The following is a 26,600-nucleotide window of genomic DNA, read 5'->3' on the forward strand; positions in this document are numbered from 1 at the left end:
TTCGTCATTTCTAATGGCTGAGTAATATTCCATTGTATACATAGACCACATCTTCTTTATCCATTCATCTTTCTTTTTTTAAAATTTAATTTAATTTATTTTTTATTAAACAAATTTTTTTTCCATTCATCTTTCGATGGACACTGAGGCTCCTTCTGCAGTCTGGCTATTGTGGACATTGCTGCTATAAACATTGGGGTGCAGGAGACTTGGTGTTTCACTGCATCTGTATCTTTGGGGTAAATCCCCAGCAGTGCAATTACTGGGTCGTAGGGTAGCTCTATTTTTAACTCTTTGAGGAACCTCCACACAGTTCTCCAGAGTGGCTGTACCAGTTCACATTCCCACCAACAGTGCAAGAGGGTTCCCCTTTCTCCACATCCTCTCCAATATTTTTTGTTTCCTGTCTTGTTAATTTTCACCATTCTCACTGGTGTGAGGTGGTATCTTATCATGGTTTTGATTTGTATTTCACCAGGGTGGATATTGACCACATTCTGCTCTCAGGGTTCTTCTGCCTCCAGAGAATTTCCTAAGAGAATACCCATCCTCATGTGCTATTCATCTTATTCCCTTCTACTCTCTCTGTGGTTATACTAGGAGGTGTGATCTTAGAATCATTATGAAAGAGAAGAGTTAAAGGAGGGGAGTTGCATGGGGCCCAATTCTGACCTCCTTGGAACCTAATTCTCATGCAAAAGGGGAGCAGTGGTCTGTTTTCAGATTATAAAAGCCCTGAATCTGTAAGCCTAGGCAGAGAATGGGATAAGTAAAACTTTCTCTCAGAGTCTTTTTGTTTACTCATGCTGGGATTAGAAGATGCAACATATTGCGGGGGTGGGGGGGTGGGGGGGTAGGGGGTGTTTGCCCAAACCAGTCCCATTGGCACTTGGTGAACTTCCCTCTAGATTTCTATCAATGCTAATATAAGGTTTTATATTTTACAGGGTGTAATGGGTGTTTTAATAGAAAAGAGAGTGCAAAAAAAAATCTACTAAAAAATAAAAAAGAAAAGAGAGAGCATCTCAGGCTAATTCGATGGTTATTTTTTATATACGCCTGATGTACCTTTTCCCCCCAGAGAACAATGTATTCATTGTATATAGAGACAATGATTTTCCAATTCCAATAGTGCTAAAAAGTTCTCTACTTATCAACTCCCATGGCAGCCCAATGATGGCTTGTGGGCAGAACTCTAAAAGACAACACAAAAGGGTTAAACAGTAGCATTAGGGCCTCCAGAGCAGGCAGAGCTGTGATGTCACACAAATGCCCTGTAGGAACTCTAGCCCTTTCCAGAAGCTTTAATTACCCTGACTCATCCTCTACTACATTTAGCAGATAATCCACCAGCAAGAATATACCTTAAACACGTGTCAAAAAGAAAAAAAAAAACGCAATATATCTTTACCTTATGATAAATTCTGGCCACCAAACTCCGCTGAAGAACCCTTTCACGAAAATTCACTGCTTTCAACAGAAAGGCGAGATTATCGACTATGTCCACATTAAATGCCATGAAGCTGAAGGAAAAACACAGTGACCATTATTATTATTTTGTCCTCACCAAAGAATTCCATGGGAAAAAAACAGACAGGGTCTGTTCTGTCAAATAAGAATTTTCTTCCAATAGAAAAGCAGTGTAAATACAATTCAGCCCCTCACATCTCTCACTTGTATTCATGCTTCTTGCAGGATTTTTCTGATGAATGCTTGGCTTGAGTTGATCCAATGTGATTGTCCTTGTGGTATAAAGAAAATTTAGTTTCCTGCTTTTTTTCACTTACTATCGTATTATAGGTAGTTATTCAAGATTTTACATAGTCTTTCTTCATTAAGAGCTATATAATTTCCATCCATTGGGTTTATAATAATTTTCTCAACCATTGTTGGGCATTTGTTATAATAATGATTACAAATGAGTATTAGCAACCAAATACATCAGTCACAAAGTATTTGTCAATGAATAATATTTCTTAAATACATAATGTATCAGGATCTGTGCTAATTACTCCTGTGCATTATTCAACAATCTCAGTAATTCTAGGATGCAGATACCATAATAATTCAATGTATAGTTTGGGATACTGGGGCTCAGCAAGTTTCAGCAGCCTGCTTAAGGTCACATGGGCAGAACATGCTCAGATAGGATTTTGTCTTAGGGACCCCTGTATTTAAGGGAAGAGGAGCCCCAGAGCGCAGTGAGAGGGCTGTGGGCAAGTGCAGGGTAGAGTCTTCTACAGAGATAATGACTTTCTTCAGGGGTAGTAATCTCCATCTTCCTGTCTGGCAATGAGGAAATTGAGGCACAGAGGAGTTAAGAGACTTAGACGCAAAGAGACTCAAAACACCCAAGTCTCCCTAAAAACCCCATTGGCTTTTCAATCTGTGGCTCTGCCTTTTGTGCTAATTTTGAATCCCTTCCTCCGCCCCCCATGAAACTTGTATATTGTATTGAATATTGTATTGTATATTGTATTGAAAAGTATGTTTCAGTCATTCTGGAGACTGTTATTAGGAAGCCTGGAGATTGTGAATTTTGTTATTAGATATTATCTTTTTTGGAATGTTAACTATAGAATACTGTCCACCTGAGGTTGGCAATTTCATGGGCTACACAAAGTGGATCTCATCCAGCCACTGTATCATGAATCACATGCCAAGCATGGCCACATCATGTAGTTTTAGGAACTCACCCAGCATCGAAGACTGTACAGACTCTCTTAAAAGTAGGAATATTGCTAATGGCAACCTCCTTGTATTTTATAAGATCAAAATGGACTCTAAATTCAAATGCATGTCATTAGTCATCAAGGAAAAGTGAATAAAAACCACAGTGAGGTAGCATCATATATCCACTAGAATAACTAAAAGTAAATATACTGACATCATCAAATGTTGACAAGGATACAGAGCAACCAGAATTCTTATACTTGTTGATGACGTGTAGAATGGCAAAACCACTTTGGAAAAACTTCTCATAGTTTCTCATAAAACTAAACAAATACATACCCTATGACCCAACAATTCCACCCTTACTATTCACTTAGAGAAATAAAAACATATATTTATAAAAAACTTATATATGAATATTCACAGTAGAACTACTCAGAAGAGTGAAAAATTTAAAACATCTCAGGTATCTCTCCATCAACAAAATGGAAAGGAAATCCTAGTATATCCATAAAATAGAATACTACTCAGTAATAAAAAGGAAGATGCTAATATACAGAGTAACATGAATGAATCTCAGAAAGCATTATGCCCTGTTAACAAGCCAACTACAAAAGAGCACATACTGTATGGTTCCACTTATATGAAATTCTAACACAGGAAAAACTAATCTGTGGTAAAATAGTATCAGATTAGTGACTGCATCTGGGTGGTCACAGGAACTGACTGAAAAGGGACATGAGAGCTTTCTGGAGTGATACTGATGACCTATAATTTAACAGGAGTTTTGATTATATAGGTGTATATATTTGTCAAAATTCAGTGAATGCACACTTAAGAGTTGTATATTTCATTGTATGTAAATTCTACAAAAGAAGAAAAAAAAAACTATAGCCAAATTTTGAACTCTAGTTAATGATGTTCATGCTGAAATACTTAGAAGTATGCTGATGTCTGCTGTTTATTTTGAAATGCATCAGAGAATAAATATGAATTGATAGGTGGGTTGAGGATTTGGTACATGGATATATATGGGATGTAACAAGCACAGTAGCATGTTGATAGTAGAATCTAGATGGTGGATGAATTAATGTTCACTAAGATTTTTAAAAATTTTGCTTGATATGTGAAAGTGTTCATAATATAATATGGCAAAACATTCAAGTATAATGCAGAATCTTTCCTCAACTTCCACAATCTCCTAAAGATCCATGGGGTGATGAGAGCATCTAGAGCTCCAGTGGCAGCCTCGTGGAGAAGGTGAAGTGCCCTGTACACTGGGGCCATGTTGGATGCAAAGGCTTTCCCTAATATACATAAAAATCAGAGCAAGGTTTTGAGACTTAAGTAGATAAACACAGACAGACTGAATCAGTAAAACCTGGATGTGTGGGAGAGAGATGTGTCCTGTTTTGGAGGTTAATAACCGAGACAAAAATAAATGGACTGGAACTTTCCAAATATTTACAATTGGAATGCTGCCTTTGGCACATCTAAAGTCTATCCCGGAAAATTTGCTAGGAATATAGATTTGCATATGGGTGAGGGTCTGTTTTGGTTTCAAAATGATGGAAACAAGCCCTGCTCTGCTATCTGGAAAAGAAATGAAAGGGCAGATGATTTGCTGCCAGTTTGGGAACAAGTTTCCTGAATGGATATAACTGATACTGATGGGAATTGTACTGTTCTTTCAACTCCTTATATGTTGGAAAAATTTCAAACTAATAAATTGGGGGGAAAGCTAACAGGACTACGTAATGCCTGTTTAGGGCTAGAAATATTAAAAGGATGCACTGATTTTGTTCAGTGTGCAAGGACAAATTGAGACACTATAACACTAATAGAGACAAGTGAAACAGTCCTAGAGTATGGGAGCTGATGTTTTCATGCTTCAAGATACACTACAGTTTGGGGCACCAGGGTGGCTCAGTCGATTAAGCATCTGACTCTTGATTTCAGCTCAGGTTGTGATCTCAAGGTTGTAAGATTGAGCCCCATGATGGGCTCAGCACTGGGCATGGAGCCTGCTTCAGACTCTTTCTCTCCCTCTCCCTCTGCCCCTCACTGCCTCTTAAAAAAAAAAAAGATAGACTACAATTTGAATAAACAGGAATCTGGGCAGGAAAAAAGAAAAGAAAAGAAAAGAAAAAAGGACAGACTACAGATTTCCTAATTTCACTTCATGCCAACAGATATGAAAAGTCCCACACACTATTATTTATTTAGTGTTTCCTATGTTTTTAATCAAGATTGTAAGATGACATATTCTAATAAATACTTCCCTTGGAAATCAGTTCAACACATTTTGGTTACAATTTAAAAATTACACAAAATTTTAAAAGCCACAATAAACTCCTTAAAAATAGAATAAAGGAAACAACATATTTATGAGCATAAATCAATGAAGTAGAAAACAAAGGTACCATGGAGAGGATCAACAAAGAGGAAAGCTGATTATTTGAAAAAGCAAACAAAAAATCAGACAAACATCTGGTAATATTAAGCAATAATAAAGAAGAGAGAAAGCACGAAAAATAAACTTAGGAATGACAAGTGGGACCTAACTACAGATCTAGCAGAAGTTTAAAAGATAATCAGAGAACAGTATGAAAAACGTTATGCCAATAAATTCAAATCCAAATGGGTAAATTACTGGAAAATATTATTTATGAAAACCAACACAAGAAGAGAAAGCCTAAATGGTCTTAAGACAATTAACCTACAGTTGACCCCGGAACAGCATGGCCCTGACTCCTGTGCAATCAAAAATCTGTATATAACTTAGGACTTCCCCAAAACTTAACTACAAATAGCCTACTGTTGACTGGAAGCTTTACCAACAACGAAAACAGTCAACAGGTATTTTGTATGTTTACATACTATATACTGTATTCTTACAGTGGGGTAAGCTAAAGAACATGTTATTTTTTTATTTTTTTAAGAACATGTTATTAAGAAAATCATAAGGGAAAGAAAATACATTTATAGTATTGTACTCTATTTATCAAAGAAAGTACACATGTAAGTGGCCCTGTGCTGTTCAAACCCATGCTGTTCAAGGGTCAACTGTAAATGAATCAGTAGTTTAAATATTTCCCCAGGCCCAGATAGTTTTTAGATAACTCATCAAATTCTCCCACAAAATAAGAAGCTACTCCCAAAATAGCTTTATGAAACCAGTAAAACTTGATATAAATTCAAATCAGGGAACTACAAGAAAGGAAAACAGTAAGCTAATAAGTAAACAAAAACCCTAAAAACAACACTAGCAAGTCAAACTCAGGGAAATATAAAAATGACAATGCAGCATAACAAAATTGAACATTTTTCAAGTGTGCAAGAGTAGCTTAACAGTAAAAGATTTATGAGGTGGGGCACTTGGGTGGCTCAGTTGTTGAGCGTCTGCCTTTGGCTCAAGTTGCGATCCCAGGGTCCTGGGATCCAGTCCCGCATCAGGCTCCCTGTGGGAAGCCTAATCCTCCCTCTCTTATGTCTTGCCTCTCTCTGTGTGTCTCATGAATAAATAAATAAAATCTTTAAAAAAATATATTTATGAGGGTTATTTATCGCATTAACAAACTAAAGAAAAAATATTTCAGTAGATGCAAAAAAATCATTTGCAGTAAAATTCATCACCTCGCAATGACAAAAATATGTTTAAAATAACAGTAAGTGGAGCTTCTTTAGGAAGTAAGGTGATTCAGAAACTTCAGTAAAGGTCACTCTTTTTTTTTTTTTTCAAACATCATTCTTAATAGTGAAATGTTAAGCTAATTCTTTTTAAAACCAGGAATAAGACAAAAGAACACCTTCTACATAAAAAAGAATAAAAGGAATAGCAAGTGGAAAGAAACAAAAAATCATCATTTGCAGATGGTATGATTGTCTATGGAAAAAACACTCAAAGAATCTACAGACACAGAAGAAATTATTTTTTATGGTCAGGTTTATATGCAAAAGTCAACTGCATTTATAATAAATGAGCAATGACAAAAACATAATTTTTAAAAAGTATTTCTTTTACAACAACAAAATCATAAAGTACCTAGTAGTAAATCTATCAAAGGATATACTATGTATGGAGAAAATTATAAATTTCTAGAAAACACTTAGAAGATTAAAATCTTTGAGGCAAGGATCAGTTTTGTAAATATGTCAATTTTTCTGCAAATCTATAGATTTAATACACTTTCAAAGAAAATTACAGATTTTTAAAAATTGTGGTAAAATATACATAACATAAAATCCACCATTTTAAACATTTTTAAAAATTGTACTTAAATTCAATTTGCCAGCATACACTATAACACCTAGTGCTCATCTCATCACCTGCCCTCCTTAATGCTCCATCATCCAGTTACCCCATCCCCCCCACGTAAGCTCCCCTTCTGTAACCCTTTGTTTCCCAGAGTTAGGAGTCTCTCATGGTTTGTCTTCCTCTCTAATTTTTCACCACTCAGATTCCCCCTCTCCTTTATGGTCTCTTTCACTATTTCTTATAGTCCACATATGAGTGAGACCATATAATGATTGTCTTTCTCCGACTGACTTATTTCACTCAGCAAAATACCCTCCAGTTCCATTTTAACCATTTTTAAGAGTGCAGTTCAATGGCATTAAGCACATTCATACTGTTGTACAACCATCACCACCATCCATCTCCAGAACTTTTTCATTTTCCCAAGCTGAAATGTTGTCCCCACTAAATAATAACACCCTGTTCTCTCCTCCTCCCAGGCCTCCCATTTTCTACTTCCTGTCTCCATGAATCTGACTACCCTAGATACCTCATAAAACCACGGTAATGGAATATTTTCCTTGTGTGCATGCAGGCTTTGTTTCTTCTTCTTCTTCTTCTTCTTCTTCTTCTTCTTCTTCTTCTTCTTCTTCTTCTTTTTTGAGAAACTTAACAAACAAACAAACTAAAGAAACTTAACAAACTGATTCCAAAACTTACATGGAAGAATTGCAAAAGGCCCAGAATACCCAACACAACTCTGAATTATATTTCAGACATAATAATATAAGAATTATAAATCTAGTGTAATTGCAACAGTGTATTGTTGGATTAGGATACACAAATAGACTAGGAAAAAAGTAACCCTGAAATAGACTCCCACATACATAGAAATTTATATGAGTGCCAGACCTGCACTGCAGATCACTAGTAAAGGACAGTCAATTCAGTAAATGGTGCTGGGTCAACTGACAATCACTAAAAGAGAAAAAAAATGAAATTAGATCCCTTTCTCATACTATAGACAAAAACTTCTAATGGATTCAAGAATTAAATGTGAAAGATGAAACTCTCAAGCTTTAAAAAATATATATTTCATGGTCTGAAAGTAGACAAGATGCAGCAAGTGTGGAGTATAAAAGGTTGATACATTCCACTGAAACTTAAGAACTTATGTTAAAAGACACCACAAAGACAATATAAGACAAGGCACAGACTTGTAGAAAAGAGGTGTAACATCTACAACAACAAAGGATAAAAAAAAAACACCCTAAAAATCAGTAAGGATAAAAAAAAAAGAAAAAAAAGAAAAAGTGGCACAACACATGGACAGGCATTTCACATGAGATGAAATATAAGTGGCAAATTAACTTGTGAAAGCATGTTCAACTTTAACAGTAATAAGGAAAATGCAATTTAAAGCACGGCAAGAGACCTTTATGTATATATATACATACATACACAGTATTGACAAAATTAAGACTGATAAAAACCACGTGTTGGTGAGGACACAGTTCCACAGGACACATGCTGCTGGGGAAGATATAAATTTGTTGTTTTTTAAATAATAATAAATTTATTTTTTATTGGTGTTCAATCTGCCAACATACAGAATAACACCCAGTGCTCATCCTGTCAAGTGCCCCCCCCCTCAGTGCCCGTCACCCAGTCACCCCCCCTTCCTCCCCTTCCACCACCCCTAGTTCTTTTCCCAGATTTAGGAGTCTTTATGTTCTGTCTCCCTTTCTGATATTTCCTACCCATTTAAATTTGTACAATGATTTTGAAACATAATTTTTTACTATCTAGTGAAGTTGAACATACCCCACAACACAGCAGTCTCACTCCTAGGTAATATGTACTATTGAGGAGTGTTTTTCAAACAACATACCACAAATCACTAATGAGTCATGAAATCAGTTTAAAGCACTGAGACAGTATTTTTAAAAAACAAAATTGAAGACTATCAGAGACCATTTCAAGTAGTAGGCTCAGCATTGTTTTGTGAGAGGTTTGCTCCAGTGGTGTCTGTTGGGTGTGTGTGTGTAGTGGGGGCTCTATGAATGTGTGGGCGTCAGTGGTTGGTGTAAAATTTATTTCTTATTCTGAGTCACAGCAACTAAATTTGAAGGTCCTGTAGAAACTCTTATACATATTCCCCAGAGAAAGCACAAGATTTTTCAAAAGAGCTTTGTGCCAAGTATCAAAAACACAATTCAAATGTCCACTGATTTTGGAGATTAGAATGGATAAGTAAATTGGAGCATATACACATGATGAAATATTATAAACAAAGAGAACAGTTCTTTATCTACACATATCACAACTTTGATGAATCTTAGAAACAAAATAGAGTGAAAACAGGAAGCTACAGAATACCACATACATTACCCCTTATTTATCAAGCGTAAAGACTATACTAAAAAAAATCAATAAAAACTAAGCTAAGACATGGATCTTGAAGCCAAACTGCCTGGGATCAAATCCTAGCTCTGTCACTCATTAGCATATGACCTCAGGTGAAATACTTAACTTCTATGCCTCAGTTTCCTCATTTGTGAAATGGAAATAATAATCTGCCTCATGGGGTCTTTAGGACTAAAATCTCTCAAGTGCTTGGAATAGTGAACAGAATAAGAACAGAATTAGCAATGTTCTGGTTCTTTGGTTAGGGAGTGGGTACATGAGCACTGATGCTACATATTCATGTATCTTTTGCATATTTGGAATATTTAAAATTTCAACAAGAGTGAGTTGTGCCACGAGAAGTTTTTTATTTTTTTTATTTTTTTATGATAGTCACAGAGAGAGAGAGAGAGAGAGGCAGAGACACAGGCGGAGGAAGAAGCAGGCTCCATGCACCGGGAGCCCGACGTGGGATTCGATCCCCGGTCTCCAGGATCGCGCCCTGGGCCAAAGGCAGGCGCCAAACCCCTGCGCCACCCAGGGATCCCCACGAGAAGTTTCCATGCACTCAGGCTCAGTAATAAGACACTGCGGGCCAAGGATAGTGACAGCCGAAGCAGTTACATACCTGGTTCTCAGCTTGTCACTCCCAGACTCAGCCCAGTTTTGGAGGCAGCTGAAGAGTGGTTTCTCTTTATGCTGTTTGGTGTATTGAGCCAGCAGTTCCCGCACTACAACCTGTACAGACAGTTCATTTGTCAGTCATTTGTCAATATAAAAAAGTGCTAGAGTATCTTCAAATGCTATAGCCAGATAAGGTCTAGTTGCTTTTAGCAAACTCCTTGGAAGGAATCAAATATAAACCCCATCCTCCGGAGGCCTCTGTTTCCCATGGCAAACGTGTGGTGCTCACCCTACCACTATCAATCCCTCCCCTATTGCCAACTTGACCAACTAGCTACCTACTTACTGCTCTCTCTCTTGCCCAAGACTTCAGCCTCTCATGTCAGTCCTGGGACCAAGTATTTCAGATGACACTTCAAATCAAACCTACTTGCCTTCCCTGAGCCAGATGGATGGATGGTCTGTTTTCTTTTTTGCCTCTAATATTCTCTGGTTGATTAGGCCTTTGGGAAACAGTATTAAAATGTATATATAAAACAAGCGCCATCAATCTTCTCCCTCAGCAGCTTTAAAGTTACAATTTGGCCCTAAAATACTGCGTGCTTTTCCAGTTTTGTTTAAAAAAGATGTCCATGTCTAGCCTGCTACAGACAGAGGCCCAGCTGACAGCAGCGACTGTTAGACATTTCTGTGAGACTACCTTGGACCAGTCTGCCTACAAGCCTCTAGTTGATTGCCATGGTACGAGTGAGCCCAGGCTAGGCCAGCAGAAGAATGACACCATGTGAGTCCAACCCAAATTGCTGACCCACACAACCATAAGATAACAATTGTGTGTTGTTTTAAGTTACCCCATTTTGGAGTGGTTCATTACATAGTAATAAATAGCTGATTCAGTAAACACAAAACTAACCCTAGAATGTTTCCTTCTTTGTTTCAGATACATTTATATTTTTATAGAGATTATATAAAATGTTATATACTTTCAATCAACAGTATATCTTCAATGATATTTTTGGTTTACACTGCTGTCTCTGATTCTAGTTATCTGTTTAATGGGTGCATAATATTTTGGTTTGGAACCATCATAGCTAATTAAACATTCCCATTCACGTAAACATTTAGCTCATTTTCAGTTTTATACTGTCATTAACTACTTTGATATCAATATTTTCAGGCAAAAGGAAGTTATTGTTCCCCCATTTTTTTTTTGGTTTTACCCGAAAATAAATCTGATGAACCCAACTGATGCAAAGTTCCTTATAAAGGGCCACCTCACATATAAGAGAGATGCTGGAAACTTGTCAAGGCAAATTTGCCTAAGGGAGCTTTATTAGCAGTGCAGAGTAGAGCTAGTCATGCAATTCATGGGACAGTTTCAACTAGCAGAGGACTACATGGCACCCAGTGTCCTTCTCAAAGTCATGTAGTCAAACCCATGCAGCCAACTGATAGCCCAGAGCCTAACTCAGTTACACCAAAGCTTTCAGGTTCTTCCCATCCCAGCCGACAGAAGGACTAAGCTCCCTGCCCCCAAAAGTTAGAGATGGCTGTAGGACTGGCTTTAAACCTGTGACATGCAAGCTGGTGTGATGTTCCCAGTTGTGTCAGGTCCCTAACCTGGGGCTTCAGTCTCTGCTGGAGGCTGCCACAATAATCCTAGGTATAGATGCATGCATTGTCCTCTATATTGTTAAGTTTATTATAGATTGCTTTTGTTTCTTTGCAGTAGTGCGTTGAATTCTTGAAATTATATCTCTAGATAAGTTACATTATTCATGACTTTGTTTCAGGATAGTAAAGGGGGTGTTACAAAATATTTTTTATAAAAAAGAGGGCATTATGTCCAGTATGTTTAAGAATCACAGTATAGGGGTGTCTGGGTGGCTCAGTCAGTTAAGCATCTGACTCTTGATTTCTGCTCACATAGTGATCTCAGGGTTGTGGAACTGAGCCCTGCATTGGGCTCTGTGCTAAGCATGGAGTCTGCTTGTCCCTCTCCCTCTGCTCCTCCCCCTGATCCTCTCTCTCAAATAAATAAAATCTTTTTTAAAAAAGGATCACAGTACAGTATTATGGGTCAGAGGATGTGAACACTTTTATGGCTGCTGCTATAGAAAATAAGTATAAAAATCAAAACACTCCCAGCAAATAGTGGAAAATTAACTAACTTTAACTAGAATTAAAATTAAAATTATATAGCAATCAAGTTTCACTGACACAACATTAGGATTAAGATTTACACTGTTTGGTTTTGCTAATCTATTACATTTATGATGGCTTTCACTCCATCTTTCTCTTGTTACAAGAGCAACATAATTCCAACCATTAAAAAGTCCTTTCTCTGATTTCCACCTTCCCATATCTTTACCTTTGTCTATATTTCTTGATAGCATTTATTGCTGCCTGATGATATGGAGCAAAGCAACTTGTCTCTTGTCTTTCTACTGCCTGGGAGGTAAGCGCCAGGAGGTCACAGTTTGTTCATTCTTAGGCCGTCAGACAACGGACGACACAGAGTTGAGAGCAGAGGAATCTTTCTTGAATGAATGAATGAATGAATGAATGAATGCATAAATAAATCCCCTTCCTGTTTTCAATATATTATCCAATCTGTTCAATTCCTTAACAATTTCTTTTAGCTACTGTCACTACTCCTACTTTTCCAATTTAAGCAACTTAAATCCGAAAAAAAATTCACTCTAGCTAGAATTAAAATTAGAATGATATAATAATCCAGTTCAGATGCAACACTTTAGGGAAAAGATAGACAAATTGGGCTCCAGCAGATTAGTCATTTTAGATCTTTGCTCCCTTTTCTTTCCTTTTTGTTCCTTGCTCTTGGCATCTTTCCTCCTTTTCTAGGTCATAAGACAAAATATGATTTTAAAAATGAGTTTATTTCCTGCTGTTGATACTCCCTTAGTGAAAGATTAAATGATTGAAGCTATCAGCTACCATGGAGTTTGGGCATTACAGTCTCTAAATTCAATACTTTATTTGATAAATGACCTAGAGAGAGGAAAAGAGATCAGTCACCATCTTGACTGGGCATGCAACAAAAATGTGCTTGTTTTCACTCATATATATACATTTTTAATACACACATATACATATGTACATTTTTAACTTCCTATTTTAAAACAATTATAGACCCACAAAAAGTTGAAAACCTGAATAGTACAGAGAGGTTTTATCTAGTCATCACTCAGATTCCCTTCAGAGTGATATCTTACACAGCAATAGTGATTACCAAAATCAGGAAATTCAATACAATTTTACTTACAGTAGAAATTTCATTATTTGAGAGTGAACCCAGTAGTAGATCATTTTGTAAAGTGAAATATTATCTTTTTGCAATATAAGTGATTACATCCGTATCCAAGTCTGGTGTTTTGAATATTCACACCATATTTTCTTATGACAACTTGTGATGTTATTTCTTTCTAGGTGACTGTTTTTGTGGTCATGTTGTTTCTGTGGGTATTTACAGTTCTCTGGTTCTAAATATGAATACTCTATTTTATTCTATATACTTTATTAATCTCCAGTGTACCTGCTCAGGAGCCCCTTTCTTTCTTTCTTTTTTTTTTTTTTTATAAATTTTATTTATTTATTCATGAGAGACACACAGAGAGAGAGGCAGAGACACAGGCAGAGGGAGAAGCAGGCTCCATGCAGGGAGCCCAACATGGGACTCAATCCCAGGTCTCCAGGATCATGCCCTGGGCTGAAGGCGGCGCTAAACCGCTGAGCCACTGGGGCTACCCTCAGGAGCCCCTTTCTTAAGGGAACACTAGGAGACTGGGTAGTCAGAACAGCCATGGGCTTGCCTTTTTAAAAAGATCCCATCTGTAGGAGGAATCAAGCTAATCTACAGCCAACATTTGGAAACTATGAGTCTAAGCAATTGTGCAGAATGACATCATAAACATACATTTATAATGAATATCATATGCATCAGGCAACACTGATTACATAACATCAATAAAAGTTATTTTTTTTTTTTTAGATCAAATGGCTTTTCAAGGCACCTATGAAGCAACTAGCATTTCTACATACTAAGTATTTCACTGATTTATGCCAGGTACAATGAAACTTGGATGAAAGTCTTAACAAGTGGTATCTGCTGCCAAGAGAGAAATATTGAGAGCCAATTAGAATAGAAAACACGGTGTCTAAGGAAAAGCCACCAGACATCATCCATTATGTAACAAGGAGGAGCCAGGAATTGGGGCTGCACTTAGGCTTGAACCACATAGGGTGATGGAGCCATTCACAGTGGCAGTACTTATGATCCCAAATCATGCCCTAGGAAGAACTGGCTATGTAATTCAAAGCCCAGTGCAAAAGGAAAATGCAGGGCCCCTTGCTCAAAAATAATGAAGCATTTTAAGATGGTGAGAACAGAGTGTTAAATCCAGCACAAGCCATTCTGAGTGCGAGATCACATATGACTGTCCAGGTTTCACCCCATGAGGCTGGATCCAGCCCTCAGGATCTCAGTAAGGCTGCCGGTCCCATATTTCTATTGCATCACCATCTGGCAACCGTAGGTTCCTGAGGGCAGTTCAGGTGTCACTCAGGGTATGAGACTGAAGAAAAAGCCAAGTGGACATGACTCTCCAAGCCCTTAACTTTTTCCTCTTTTAGGTGCTAGACATCCCATCATGGTGAAATTTCTTTGAGGAGAATCTTTAAAAGTTCTCTGGCTAGAAGAGAAGGAAGAGAGGAAGGGAGGGCGGAGGAGGGGAGGGAAGAGGGGGGAGGGAGGGAGGAAGGGAGGGACAGGATAGGTGAGGAGAAGAGGAAGAGCTGTTTTAACACAGAAACCCACAAGTACAATGCTCTGAGTAATTGTTGGGCCTTAAACATGGATTTGAACTTTATACTTTAGGAGAATGGATAGATCCAAAGCAGTGATGTAAGCCCAGCAAAAATTGATGCACTGTTCAGTAAAACTTGAGGAGAGATCAGTTTTTGGTTTGAGTTTTTTGTTTTGTTTTTGTTTTTGTTTTTGGTTGTTGTTGTTAAATCTGGGTCAAATTTAACTTATTTTCCCAATGTTTCCTCCCAGTAGGAAATAAAGTACATCCCTGTGGCTTCTTTCCCTCATGCCACCCACATTTATGGAGCACGCACTGTGTGCAAGGCACCTACCATCTATATTGAGTAAAGTGAGGATTACAAAGATGAATAAGAAACATCTATCCCTCAAGTGGCACAGATAAGCTTCATTCATTTGTTCATTCATGTGTTTGATACCTAATAGTAACAGCTGCCTATTTTTTAAAGCACTTACGAAAGCTAAGATCTGTTCCAAACTCTTTATGTGAAATGATTAATTTAATCCTCCTGACAAGTTTGAGTAGTTAACAGAATCATCCCATTGCCCAGATAAGACAACTGAGGCCTAGGGAGGTTAGGCAAGTTGCCAGGCTACCACAGCTAGGAAGCAGTGGAGCTAGAGTTTACACCCAGAGTCCATGCTTTTAATACTTCCACACCTACACTGCACTTCCTGTGTGCCAGTCGCTGTGATGGGCATTGAGGGTACGGAGGGAATGCAAGAGCCCAGTGTGCTGGGGAGATAGTCAATAAGATAGAATAATGTGATGAGGGTGACAGAGGTAAACCTAAAGTTCACCAAGTACAGTGTCAGGCAGTGCACGGAGGGTCACTAGGAACCAAACCCCTCACGGAGGGTCATTAGGAACCAAACCCCTCAGACGTGACGTGATGCGAAAGTTCCACCACTGAGAAGGAACTGGGGAGCAGAGATGAGGGCTTTCACACTGTAGAAGGAGCACCTTTAAAGGGACAAGCTTGGAGAAGCATGGCCACCCAAGGCATGCAGCTGGCAAGGGCTGGATGCCAAGAGCCTCGGCCACCGGCATAAGGAGCCAGCTCCACACAGAGGATGGTGCATGGTGAGCCCAGTGACCAGAGCGGTGGACCTGGAGGCTGAAGTGAAGGAGCAGGAGGCTGCCTGATGAGCCATCCCTGCTGTCGGAATTGCTGACCCTCAGAACCCACGGGTGCAATGAAGTGCTTGGGGTTATATGCCCCTGAGGTTGGAAGTTTGGCTAGTTTGTTAAGCAGCAACAGACAACAGGACAGGAAGTTCTTTTGGTCCCCATTCACTTTTTATCCTCTTCTTCCATTCTCTAACTCTCTTTTTCCCCTTCCCTCTTCTGGCCTCCCCTTCCCCTCCCTGACTTCCTCCTCTTCCTCCCTCTCCTCCTCCCCCTCTCCACCCCCAACTCCTTCCCTCCTTCTATACCTGCTTACTGACTTGCCTTTAAAAGCATCTTTAAACCACCAGGCCTGACACCACTCCATGCACCTGGACCACATTAAATCAGGCTCTTCCTGCCATGTACTGTGGCTCTTACCCCGGACTGCTGTAGCCCCAGGCCGCACAAGGCTCTCCTTCCACAGATTTGACTCAGTCTTCTGCTTTGGTGCTGGACAGAGCCTTCTTGCTTCCTGCCTCCACCTTGATTTAGACTCTGCTTCTGGAAACACTGCCCATAGCTACATGGAAAGCCCCTTGCCTGGTGCAACCCAGATCAAGCCCTTTGCATCACATGTATCCACTTTTGCATCACATGTAAATAGATGCATTTACTGAGCATCTATTACATGCCCTGTACTATACTGGCAACAAGTTAACATTACTGAGCTTTTCGGTATATGTGCCAAAACCACAGTTAACGCTTTGCCTGTGCTCTCTCATTTAATCCTCATAACACCCCTATTATAGAGCTTCGTTATCACCCCCACTTTTAAAATGTGGAAAGGGGGCCTCAAAGAAACAAGGAACTTGTGTCTCTATTTCATGTTATATACATAAATCTCTATATAAATATGGATTATATTAAATAAACTATAAATAAATTGATGAATACATTGACCATTGAATTTGTAATCAAATGGAGAATAAGCAACAATAGGACACAGCCTTGAGTGAGCCCCTACTGTGTGCTGAGCATGTGATGGGAGTAATTACAATGTCCTACAAGGTGTGGAAGATGCCCAGGGTGCAGGTGGGGGCTCAAAGAGGCTAGGTCAAGGGTTTCACAATCCGTCAGTGTGGGGAGGCCTGCCTCCCTGGGCCCCAAGGAGGCTTTCCTCCAGAGCCCCTCCTTTGCAGGTTTTGTAGTGACAGATCCTATGTGAGGACTTTGTGTAGCCAGAGGTCAGTCCCAAACCCTCAAGCCTAGGAGGCAAACTCTCAGTGTGCTGGACTGCAAGAAGGGAACTCTTAAATCTTACCCCCTCCCTCTCCTCACTCCTCCCCAGGGATGGCCATAGCCTCATCCATCAGCTTCTGGGGCCATGTTTGCTAAAGCAGAAGCTTTCAAAGGAGGTAAGCAAGCTAGGATTAAGAGGTCTGCACCTACTGAGTGCCGGGCCCTGTGGCTCAATGGCTTAGTGCACCCCACAGACTTATTTTCTTTGACCTCCCTCTGCCCACCCTTCCACAGTAAAAACAAATGATATGTTTTCTCTTTCCTTGAAAAATTGGAATTTCTGGGAAGCCTGAACTCATGTTTCCTTGAGGCAGCAGTCAGTGGGAAGAAAGCAACAGCATCTCCCCAGAGACGGCAGGGCTCCCCATCTGTCCCAGTCCCCACTGAGCTCTGAGATTTAAGGGGCCTGCTTCAGTTACTTGAGTCTTTGCCCTGATCTGATCTGATCTGATCTGATAATCCTGGTGTGGGTTCATCCAAGGATCCCAAGGATCCTCATGCAGCCAGTGTAAGGAACCTGGGAGTGGACCCCTGACCCCCTACCTCTGCCCTTTCCTATTTACTGTCCTTGTAAATCAGCCATCTGTGGCAAGCCCAGTTCTCTTTGAATGGTGGAGCCCAGCTCAGGAGGATACCTACTTTGTAGGACAGATGCTACCTGTTAGCTGTCTGTGACTAGCTGCCATTGGCCCGCACAAAAGCTTTGCTTTCTGGTCCACACTTTCTGTCACTAAAGAGGTGAAAAATGCTCAGTGCTCATCCCCAGCTCTCATGCAGCCAGGTCCTGGCCAGTGGGATCTCAGAGGAATTCAGCTGAGGGCTTCTGGGCAAGGTTTCCCAAATGCCCCCTAAGATGCAGATGAGACCTCTCAGGAACCACTCCAATGTTGTTGGAGTGGAATGCTGGAAATAGGCTCAGGCCTGAAGGGCAGAGAGGCCACTGAGCCAGCTCTGGGGTTACCAAGGAGGATGATACATGTTCCTAGAGTTTAGGCCATATTGGTGGGAGTTGTGTTACATGCAGCCAACTGTGTCCTGACTGGTAACCCCATTGGTCGTTGGGTCCGAGTTGAACTCTCTGACTCTAGCTTGTCCACTTTCTTTTTTAAAAAACATTTGTTTATTTTATTTATTTATTTTGAGAGAGAACATGAGCTAGAGAGAGAGCGAGAGAGAGAGCAAGTGTGAGCACAAGCTGCAGGAGAAGCAGAGAGAGGCAGACTCCTGACTGAGCAGGGAGCCCGATGTGGGACTTGATCCCAGGAGCCCTGGATCATGACCTGAGCTGAAGACAGACGCTTAACCAACTAAGCCACCCAGGACCCTAGTTAGTCCACTTTCCTCAGTGCAGGGGCTGCTGCCGCTGTCCCAAGTTTTCTCAGCCCCATCCCCCTTGCCTTCCCTCCTGCTCCATGCACTCCTTTCTGCCTCTAGCAGCAAATTTCCCTGTAGTGCATACACATGTCTGGCCTCTCCTGAAGCCCACCCCCCCTAGCAAAAATGTAATGTCTACTGTAGTTGGAGTAGATATTACTGGTATACTTATTTTCCTTTATTCAAATGGAAAAGTAACTGAAGTTTTAAATCTGTGACTAAATAAATAAACGGTGATGTCAAAAAAAGAAATCCTATGAAGTTTTCTATGTCTTGAGTAATGCACAAACCCTTTCTGAAGGAAAACAAAAATTCTCCTTAATCCTCAATGTTGACTTAAGTTGTTTCAAATCATAATGTTACTTAAACATGTTAAAACATTTAACTAGATATAAACACCTTATGTTTGTGGCTCTTGTTCAATTATAAACTATGAAATTAAATACAAGCAAAACTATAAAACTAATGAGATTCACATTAACAGCCCTCATAACATGTGGCAGACTGTTCTGCAGCATAACTTGGCCCTCCTGGACTGTGCAGGTTCCCTGGATGGGTTATGCTCACGCCTCTGACGGCTGGGGGGAAAGAGGCCCTACTCGTTCTAGTCTCTAACTATGAAATCCTCCTTCAGCAGCACATCGTAGCATCCCTCAGCCTTCATTATTTTAGTCATAGGAAACTTACATCTGTTCTTTCTTTGTTGGTTTCTAGTGACCAACGTGATATTATCTGTTGCCAAAGGGTTTGTAAATATAAAGATGGAGGCCAGAATCCCACAGCAGTCCTTGGTTGTAGTTGTCATCCAGACAATCTACATAACTCACTTAGACTATTTCTGTTTAGATTATCATCAAAACAAATAATTAACACATTCTCATACAGAACTCATAGATATCAACTTGAAAAATAGTGCCAAAACCAATCTCACTGTACAGAAAATGAAGTCACTTTGGGGAGCGGAGAAGTAAAGTTAAACAAGTGGGCCATATTCAGAAGGCTCCCTTTCTCCAAAATCTCACACATGGGGCCCTTGGGGAGAGCTTTCAATATCTAGATGCTAAAACATCTGGTTTTGAAAAAAACTGGTGCCAGCTTTGTGTATTGGTCATTGGATTTAGAAATAGAAAAATAGAATGCCTGTCTGAGTTAGTTTGGTTAGCTTTCCTAAGAGTGCATCACCCCAAAGTCTTTCCAAATTCCCCCCAAATGATCACATTTTGTAAATGCTTCATGTCAGTTCTATCCCCTAAGCAGATCTTCAAGCTGTCCTCCTCACTCCATTTCAATGACACCATCCTGGCCTGGACACCATCTTCCTCAAGGGTGAAACTCAGTTCCAAGCACACTCTTGGCTGCTCCACCCATGGCCTTCACAGTCTTCACTAGGCCAGCCCCTGCCTGCCTCTCTGGTCTTATTTCACACACCTCTCCTTAGTTTTTGCTGCCATCATTGGAGATGATTCTAGGTGTAACTTCCCATCTGTAGGTCTTAGGGAAGTCCCTTGAATCATCTGCTGCTGATTCTGTGAGGTCAAGCAGGTCTTCAGCTTACCCCGTTGTTCTCTCTCTCCAAGAGCCTTCAGATTGGGAAGGCAGCTGATCCTTCAGGTAAATAGACATGTCATCCATAGCCCCATCAACTCTGTACCAGTGGCTCCTCTTGCCATTCAGATCTCAGGCACTTTAGAACTGATGTTCCATGGCCCTGTGATTGGGCTTGACCCAAATTTCACCTCTGATTTTAGGGGTATCTGCACTTTTCTCCTTTTGCCATCTGAACCTCTACCTGCTGCTCAACTACAACCAGAAGATTGGGGCCCCAGAAAGGATGTTCTTTCTGGTTTACTGTGGTTTACTGTTTTTAGTCCAGGTTCAGCAGCCTGAGGTCCTGTCCTCACTTCACATCATATTGGTCCCAAGGCCCCATTCTAGCACCCGAGATCCTGCTTGTCTGGGAGAAGAATGTGGAACTCTCTCCAGTGGTGGGGTTGGGGAGAACACCAAGGCTAGAGGGTGAGGGGTGTGCATGGGTGTGCATGTGTGTGCATGCGTGTGTGTGCATGTGCATGTGTGTTTGAGAGAAAGAGAGAGACACTGGCCTTTGTTCTCTCTCTCAGAGAGGACTTCCTTTCTGTGTTATTTCTTCATTCCTTCTCTTTCTTCACTTTCATATTTAAAGGAGAGATTTTAAAGAAAATAGTTTTTAAATATACTTGATTTTTAAAATTCAAGCCATACTAAACAGTCTTAAATAAAAAGTCAAAGTCTCTTGATCAATCCCTTTCTTCTAGAACCTCACTCCAGAAAAAGCTGGGTTTTTTTTCTTAAAGATTTTATTTATTTATTCATGAGAGACAGAGAGAGAGAGAGAGAGAGAGAGAGAGAGAGGCCAAGACACAGGCAGAGGGAGAAACAGGCTCCATGCAGGAAGCCTGACTTGGGAGTCGATCCCAGGACTCCAAGATCACACCCTGGACTGAAGGCGGCGCTAAACTGCTGAACCACCTGGGATGCCCCAGAAATAACTGTTTTTAAGTGAGATTTGTTCTGTTAGAAAAAGAAGCTTCTAAGCGTCAAGTTGAAACAGATTCTCATGTCATGTTTTAGTCTGCTTCATATCTGGAGCATGCTTTTCTTGAGTGGTTTTGTTTTTCCTGAATTCTTAATGGACTTGCTCCCTCCACCACCGCCTTGTTTCAAGAAGAAACATGTGTCTTTTCCATCACATCACTAAGCTCTTCCTGCTTTTTATTTTATCTTATTTTTTAAATTTTTTATTTATTTATGATAGTCACACAGAGAGAGAGAGAGAGGCAGAGACACAGGCAGAGGGAGAAGCAGGCTCCATGCACCGGGAGCCTGACGTGGGATTCGAACCCGGGTCTCCAGGATCGCGCCCTGGGCCAAAGGCAGGCGCCAAACCGCTGCGCCACCCAGGGATCCCTCTTCCTGCTTTTTAATCATTCTATTTGTGGAAACGAAACCATTGCCCCCTGAAGACATTCTTTTTGATCCCTCTGACTTCCTGTTCTAATTGGGATTAATTGTGTCCAAGGCTCACCACACCACTATTATCCAGGTATTTATACATACTCCTCCCGGATTAGCTCCAGAAAGTATACATGTCTTTATGATTCTTAATTCCTTTTATGCCTTTCTGCAGTTCTCTACAAGTAATGTTTTTCAGAAAGTGTATAGTGGGTAAACTTATTGAGCAATTGAATATCTGTAAGTCTTAATTTGTCTCATATTTGATAGTTTGGCTAGCTATGAAATTTTACATTCAGGATAACTTTCTTCTGAATTCTAAAGGCATTCTTCCATTTTATTCTAGACCCTTTCCATTCAAAATGAGTTCTGCCGACCAGCAGCCTCAGCATCACTTAGGAGCTTTTTGGAAACACAGAACCCCAGAGCCACCCCAGAATCTGAACGTGAACAGGATCTCCAGGCATGTGTGGGTACATTAGACTGGAGAAGTGCTGTTCCAGCCTTCAGCACTGCTACTAAACGGGCTAAGTCAATATGATCTCTTTTCTTGGCAAATAATATAAAGTGTTTTTTTTTTTCAGGCTAAGTTTTGGGTGCCCTCTCTTTGTCCTTACCCAGCTATCTGAAATTCTCCAGGCTGTTTTTAGGCTATGACTCTTTCCAGTGGGTCCTGCCAATTTAAAGACTTATGCATTTCTTCAGATCTGGGAAATTCTCTTCTTTTATTTCTCTAATTTTGTCTGCCTCTTTGTATTCTCTATGTACTCTTCCAGGAATGTCTTGATTTCCTAAATTGATCATCCATATCTTTTATTTCCTTATTTCCTTTCACTTGTTTTTTTTCAGATCTTCATTCTGAAAAGTTGTTTTCTCACATTTATCCTTTAGCTAAATTGTAAAATTTTATAAACATCTAACTTTACTATGTTTCTTTACACTATGGTTACTATGGTTTAGTGTAATGCTCATTTTTCATAGCAGACTGTTCTTGTTTTATGGATGTAATGTTGTCACAATCTCTAAGGATACTAGTTTTCATTTCTCTATTTTGTTCCTTCCAGTGCCAGCAGTTCTGTTTGTTCATCTTGATCCTTCATTTTCATTTGTTGATTTTCCTTAAATGTCTAATCATCCTTATTAGAAAATATTATGGAATTATTGTTCATTTGCTTAGGTATGATGATAGTAAGACAGTAAGAAATTGTCTTTATTTTAGAAAATGAATGAACTTTTTACAGATGTCTGCAATTTACTTTCACATGGCTAGACATGCACACACAGAGAGAATAAGAAAGAGGACATTTAGGGGCGCCTGGGTGGCTCAGTCAGTTAAGCATCCAACTCTTGATTTCTACTTAGGTGATGATCTCAGGGTCTTGAGATTGAGCCCTGTGTTGGGCTCCACACTGGGCATGAAGCCTGCTTATGATTCTCTCCTTTTCCCTCTGCCTCTCCACCTTTCCCCTCCCCCCTCACATGCACATAGACTCTCTCTCTCTTAAAAAAAGAAAGAAGAAAAGAAAGAGGACATTTAAATATAGCAAAGTTTTAACACTTGGAAGTGGAGAATTTACCCAAGTGGAGAGTATAATCCAAGTGTTATTGTACTAGTCTTTCCATTTTTCTCTTGAAATTTCTGCTTGAAAACTTTCCAAGTAAAAGTTGGAAATAAGAAAAACAAAATAAAAATATCTGAATATCCTTGGGGGCCTAAAATCTCTAAGGAATCAGCTTTCTTATAGGAAACCAGACACAAAATCTTTAATCAAGTTAGACTATAGTCATTTGCATTTTTGCATATTTGCTGTGCTTGCAGAGTAATGAACAAAGTATGCAAAGCCTCTAACTGATAATCTTTAGGATATCTGCCAGAGTAGATTAGGAAGGCACCTGTTCTGCTGTATCTCTAGTGAAGCAAAGAAAATTATAATGGGATTTCATGGGTGTGGGTAGTAATTGGATTTGGTGGAGGATATAATTAAATTTCACCAAGGGTCTACAACCTCTGCCCCAGGAAAATAATGAAAGGGTCAGAGGACCTTCCATCTTGCTTAAAGGGAAATATGTAAAGCCTATAGAAACTCTATAGTGCATGCCTACTCTATCTCCATCTCCTCAATCATTGAACAGCAGCCCCACCAATTTCAAGACCACTAGAGTCTTACCTTCATGCAGAAGGTTGAAAGCACTATAGATAACACTGGAATACTGTGAAACTCACTGACCAGGTTCTGCTATCCCCTAGTCTCCTGAATTTTCTATATCTACTTCAGGAAGTAGAATCAAAGCAAAATCCAGCCCACAGAAAGGTAGTCTCCTCAATATGGGCAGATTCCAACACTCAAGTAGAAGGCCAGGTTGACTAGTGCCAGCAGCCAGAGCCTCCTTCCCCATCATTGTGCGATGCCAGGTAGCCTGAAGTACAAAATAGGACATGTCAACTGATTGACATGTAGGTTTCCTATAGGGTATGTCAACTGGTGGCAAGCAAGCAGGCTGACCTCCCCAGCATAAAGCTAATGTGCTTAGAGGTCTTGGTCTCTCACCCAAGGAGACCAATCACTCCCTGGGAAGGCTATCAAATGTCCTTTCCAGAGCAGTTTTCAGAGTTGTAGCAGATGCTACTAGTGTAGTCAAGTGTTCTGATGTGAGACCCCAGCCATCTTGCGGCTAGGCAGGGTTTTACAGAAATCCCTGGCTCTCTGCCCCAATCCCTCGCCAGGTCTCAATCCCTGTGACTCAGCATCTCTCCAGAGATACACAAAAGTAACAATGCTCACCTTTAGCCCTGTCCACTTGGGTTGACCCATCATTTCTATCCCATCTGCTTTCCATTCTCCAGAAAACAGGTCAAGTTACTTGGTCCTCTGATGGCCTCTTTCCCGCTGCCAGTGAGCCTGCAGATCTGTTCCCTTCTATTCTTTCTTCCAGTTATTTCAATAGGATTTGAAGAGGGAGGAGTAGTAATGCATGTGTTCATGTCATCAGTAGTTATATTTACGCTGCAATGTCTAAGCATCTTATTTTTTCTTCCTAATTCTGGATGCCTTGGGATTTCTTCCCCACCCACCACACCTTTAATCTTCCTTCTTCTTAGCAAGGAAATTAGGAAGGGCATTTGTCTTATCTATGGCATCACTGCAGAAAAGAGCACAGCAAGCCAGAGACTGCTATTCTTGGAAAGGCCTGCTTACAAGGATGGCCCTTGGCTGGCATCTGGGAACTTGGATTTGGGGAGAGTTCCCACGATTTCCTGACTGATAGGTGGTTCACTGTGCCTAAACTGTGGTTTATGCTAATCACTGTTTTCCTTCTGAAAGTCTGGAGTTTTGATGTGCACTAAGCAGAGGATACCTACATGACTAGCCCCCAATAAAAACCTTGCATGCTGAGTGTCCAATGAACTTCCCTGGTAAACAATATTTCACATATACTGTCACAATTATTGCTGGAAAAATTAAGTATGTCTTGGGTAACTCCAGTGGGAGAGGAATCTCAGAAACTCATGTCTGGTTTCCTTCAGACTTTGCCCCAAGTGCCTTTTACCTTCACTGATTTTGTGTTTTATCCTTTTGCTACAATAAATCCCAACCATGAGTATGACTATATGCTGAGTCCTGTGAATTCTCCTAGAAAACTGTCAAACCTGAAGGTGATCTGGGGACTCCTGACACATACTACTTATAAAATAAGTGTTTCTGCCTAAGAATAAAATTCAATCATGGCTTGAGGTAGTATTTTTCTGGCATCTAAAAGATGTCTGTCTGGAAAATTGGCCAAAGAAGGTCATTATCATCTAGTTTTCAAGTCATTGGTTATCTCCTTTCTAGTACACTGAACATTCCTGGCTTCCTTTCTCAGCCTGAACCTTAAAATCTTTCTATGGGTTCTTACTGCAAGGCTGCTCTGCCTCTTTGTGCTTGCACATGTCCTCCTAGTCAGGCAGCTCAGCCTCCCTGATGCCCAGCATCCATGCATTACTGCTCACTGTGGTCCATAATCTCCCACTCTCATTGCCTCTTCTCCCATTCACATGACAAACAGCAAGTAGTCCCTATTTCTCCCTATGCTTCCATTTTATTTTTTATTTTATTTTTTTTAGAAGCTTCTTTTTTTTTAAATTTTTTTTTTATTTATTTATGATAGTCACAGAGAGAGAGAGAGGCAGAGACACAGGCGGAGGAAGAAGCAGGCTCCGTGCACCGGGAGCCCGATGTGGGATTCGATCCCGGGTCTCCAAGATCGCGCCCTGGGCCAAAGGCAGGCGCCAAACCGCTGCGCCACCCAGGGATCCCTATGCTTCCATTTTAATTCATAGTTAGAAACTGTGACCATCCTGTAAGTAAATTAAACAATCTGTCCATGGTGCAAGCTAGAGCCTGCAATTAAAGCACTAAATCATAATTTCAGACTCAGGTAATGCTGAACTACATGCTAAAGTTTAAAACATACTCCTAGAAAAGAAAGTTCCTGAAAAACCTCACACACTTAAATCACCCGCTGAGATAGAGAATGTGAATGAGTGCAATGCCTGATTACTGAATATTCTTTTTTTAAAATAAAAGATTTATTTATTTTAGAGAAAGAGAGGGAGCACGTATGGGAGGGGAAGAGGGAAAAGGAGAATCTCAAATGGACTCCATGCTGAAGGCAAAGCCCAACTCGGGGCTCAGTCTTAGGACCCCAAAATCATGATCTGAGCTGAAACCAAGAGACAGATGCTTAATGGACTGCACTACCCAAGATGCCCCTCTGATTATTGAATATTTTTAAGGAGAGATTTTTTAAAAACAATATTTAGGTAGGAAGGAAACAAAAGAGCAGACCTAAATTAAAGGGCAATTCTTAAATAATTCCCCCTAAATTATTTACTTAACTATAGATATCTCTAAAAGCTAAAATAATAAGGGGTCAGGGGAGAGCTGCCACTAAGTACCACCGAACATTTTAGTTTTCAGTGGACTAAACTTACGACTGAATTCCAAAAATGTCTGCCTTTATCTTTAAGTTAGTCAATTTTTCATGATAAGATTTTT

General features: G+C 40.1%; 1 protein-coding gene across 1 annotated transcript in view; it reads right to left on the reverse strand.

The window, feature by feature from the left end:
• Positions 1–26,600, reverse strand: part of ACOXL (acyl-CoA oxidase like) — a 351,756-nt gene that overhangs the window by 116,554 nt on the left and 208,602 nt on the right. The window contains exons 14-15 of the mRNA XM_041756084.1: positions 9,945–10,054; positions 1,412–1,523 (exon numbers count right to left, since the gene is read on the reverse strand). Of these exons, the coding sequence (XP_041612018.1) occupies positions 1,412–1,523; positions 9,945–10,054 (222 nt within the window). The remainder of the gene's footprint in view (positions 1–1,411; positions 1,524–9,944; positions 10,055–26,600) is intronic.

Source organism: Vulpes lagopus, chromosome 5 (genome assembly GCF_018345385.1).
Source record: "Vulpes lagopus strain Blue_001 chromosome 5, ASM1834538v1, whole genome shotgun sequence".
Taxonomy (NCBI): domain Eukaryota; kingdom Metazoa; phylum Chordata; class Mammalia; order Carnivora; family Canidae; genus Vulpes; species Vulpes lagopus.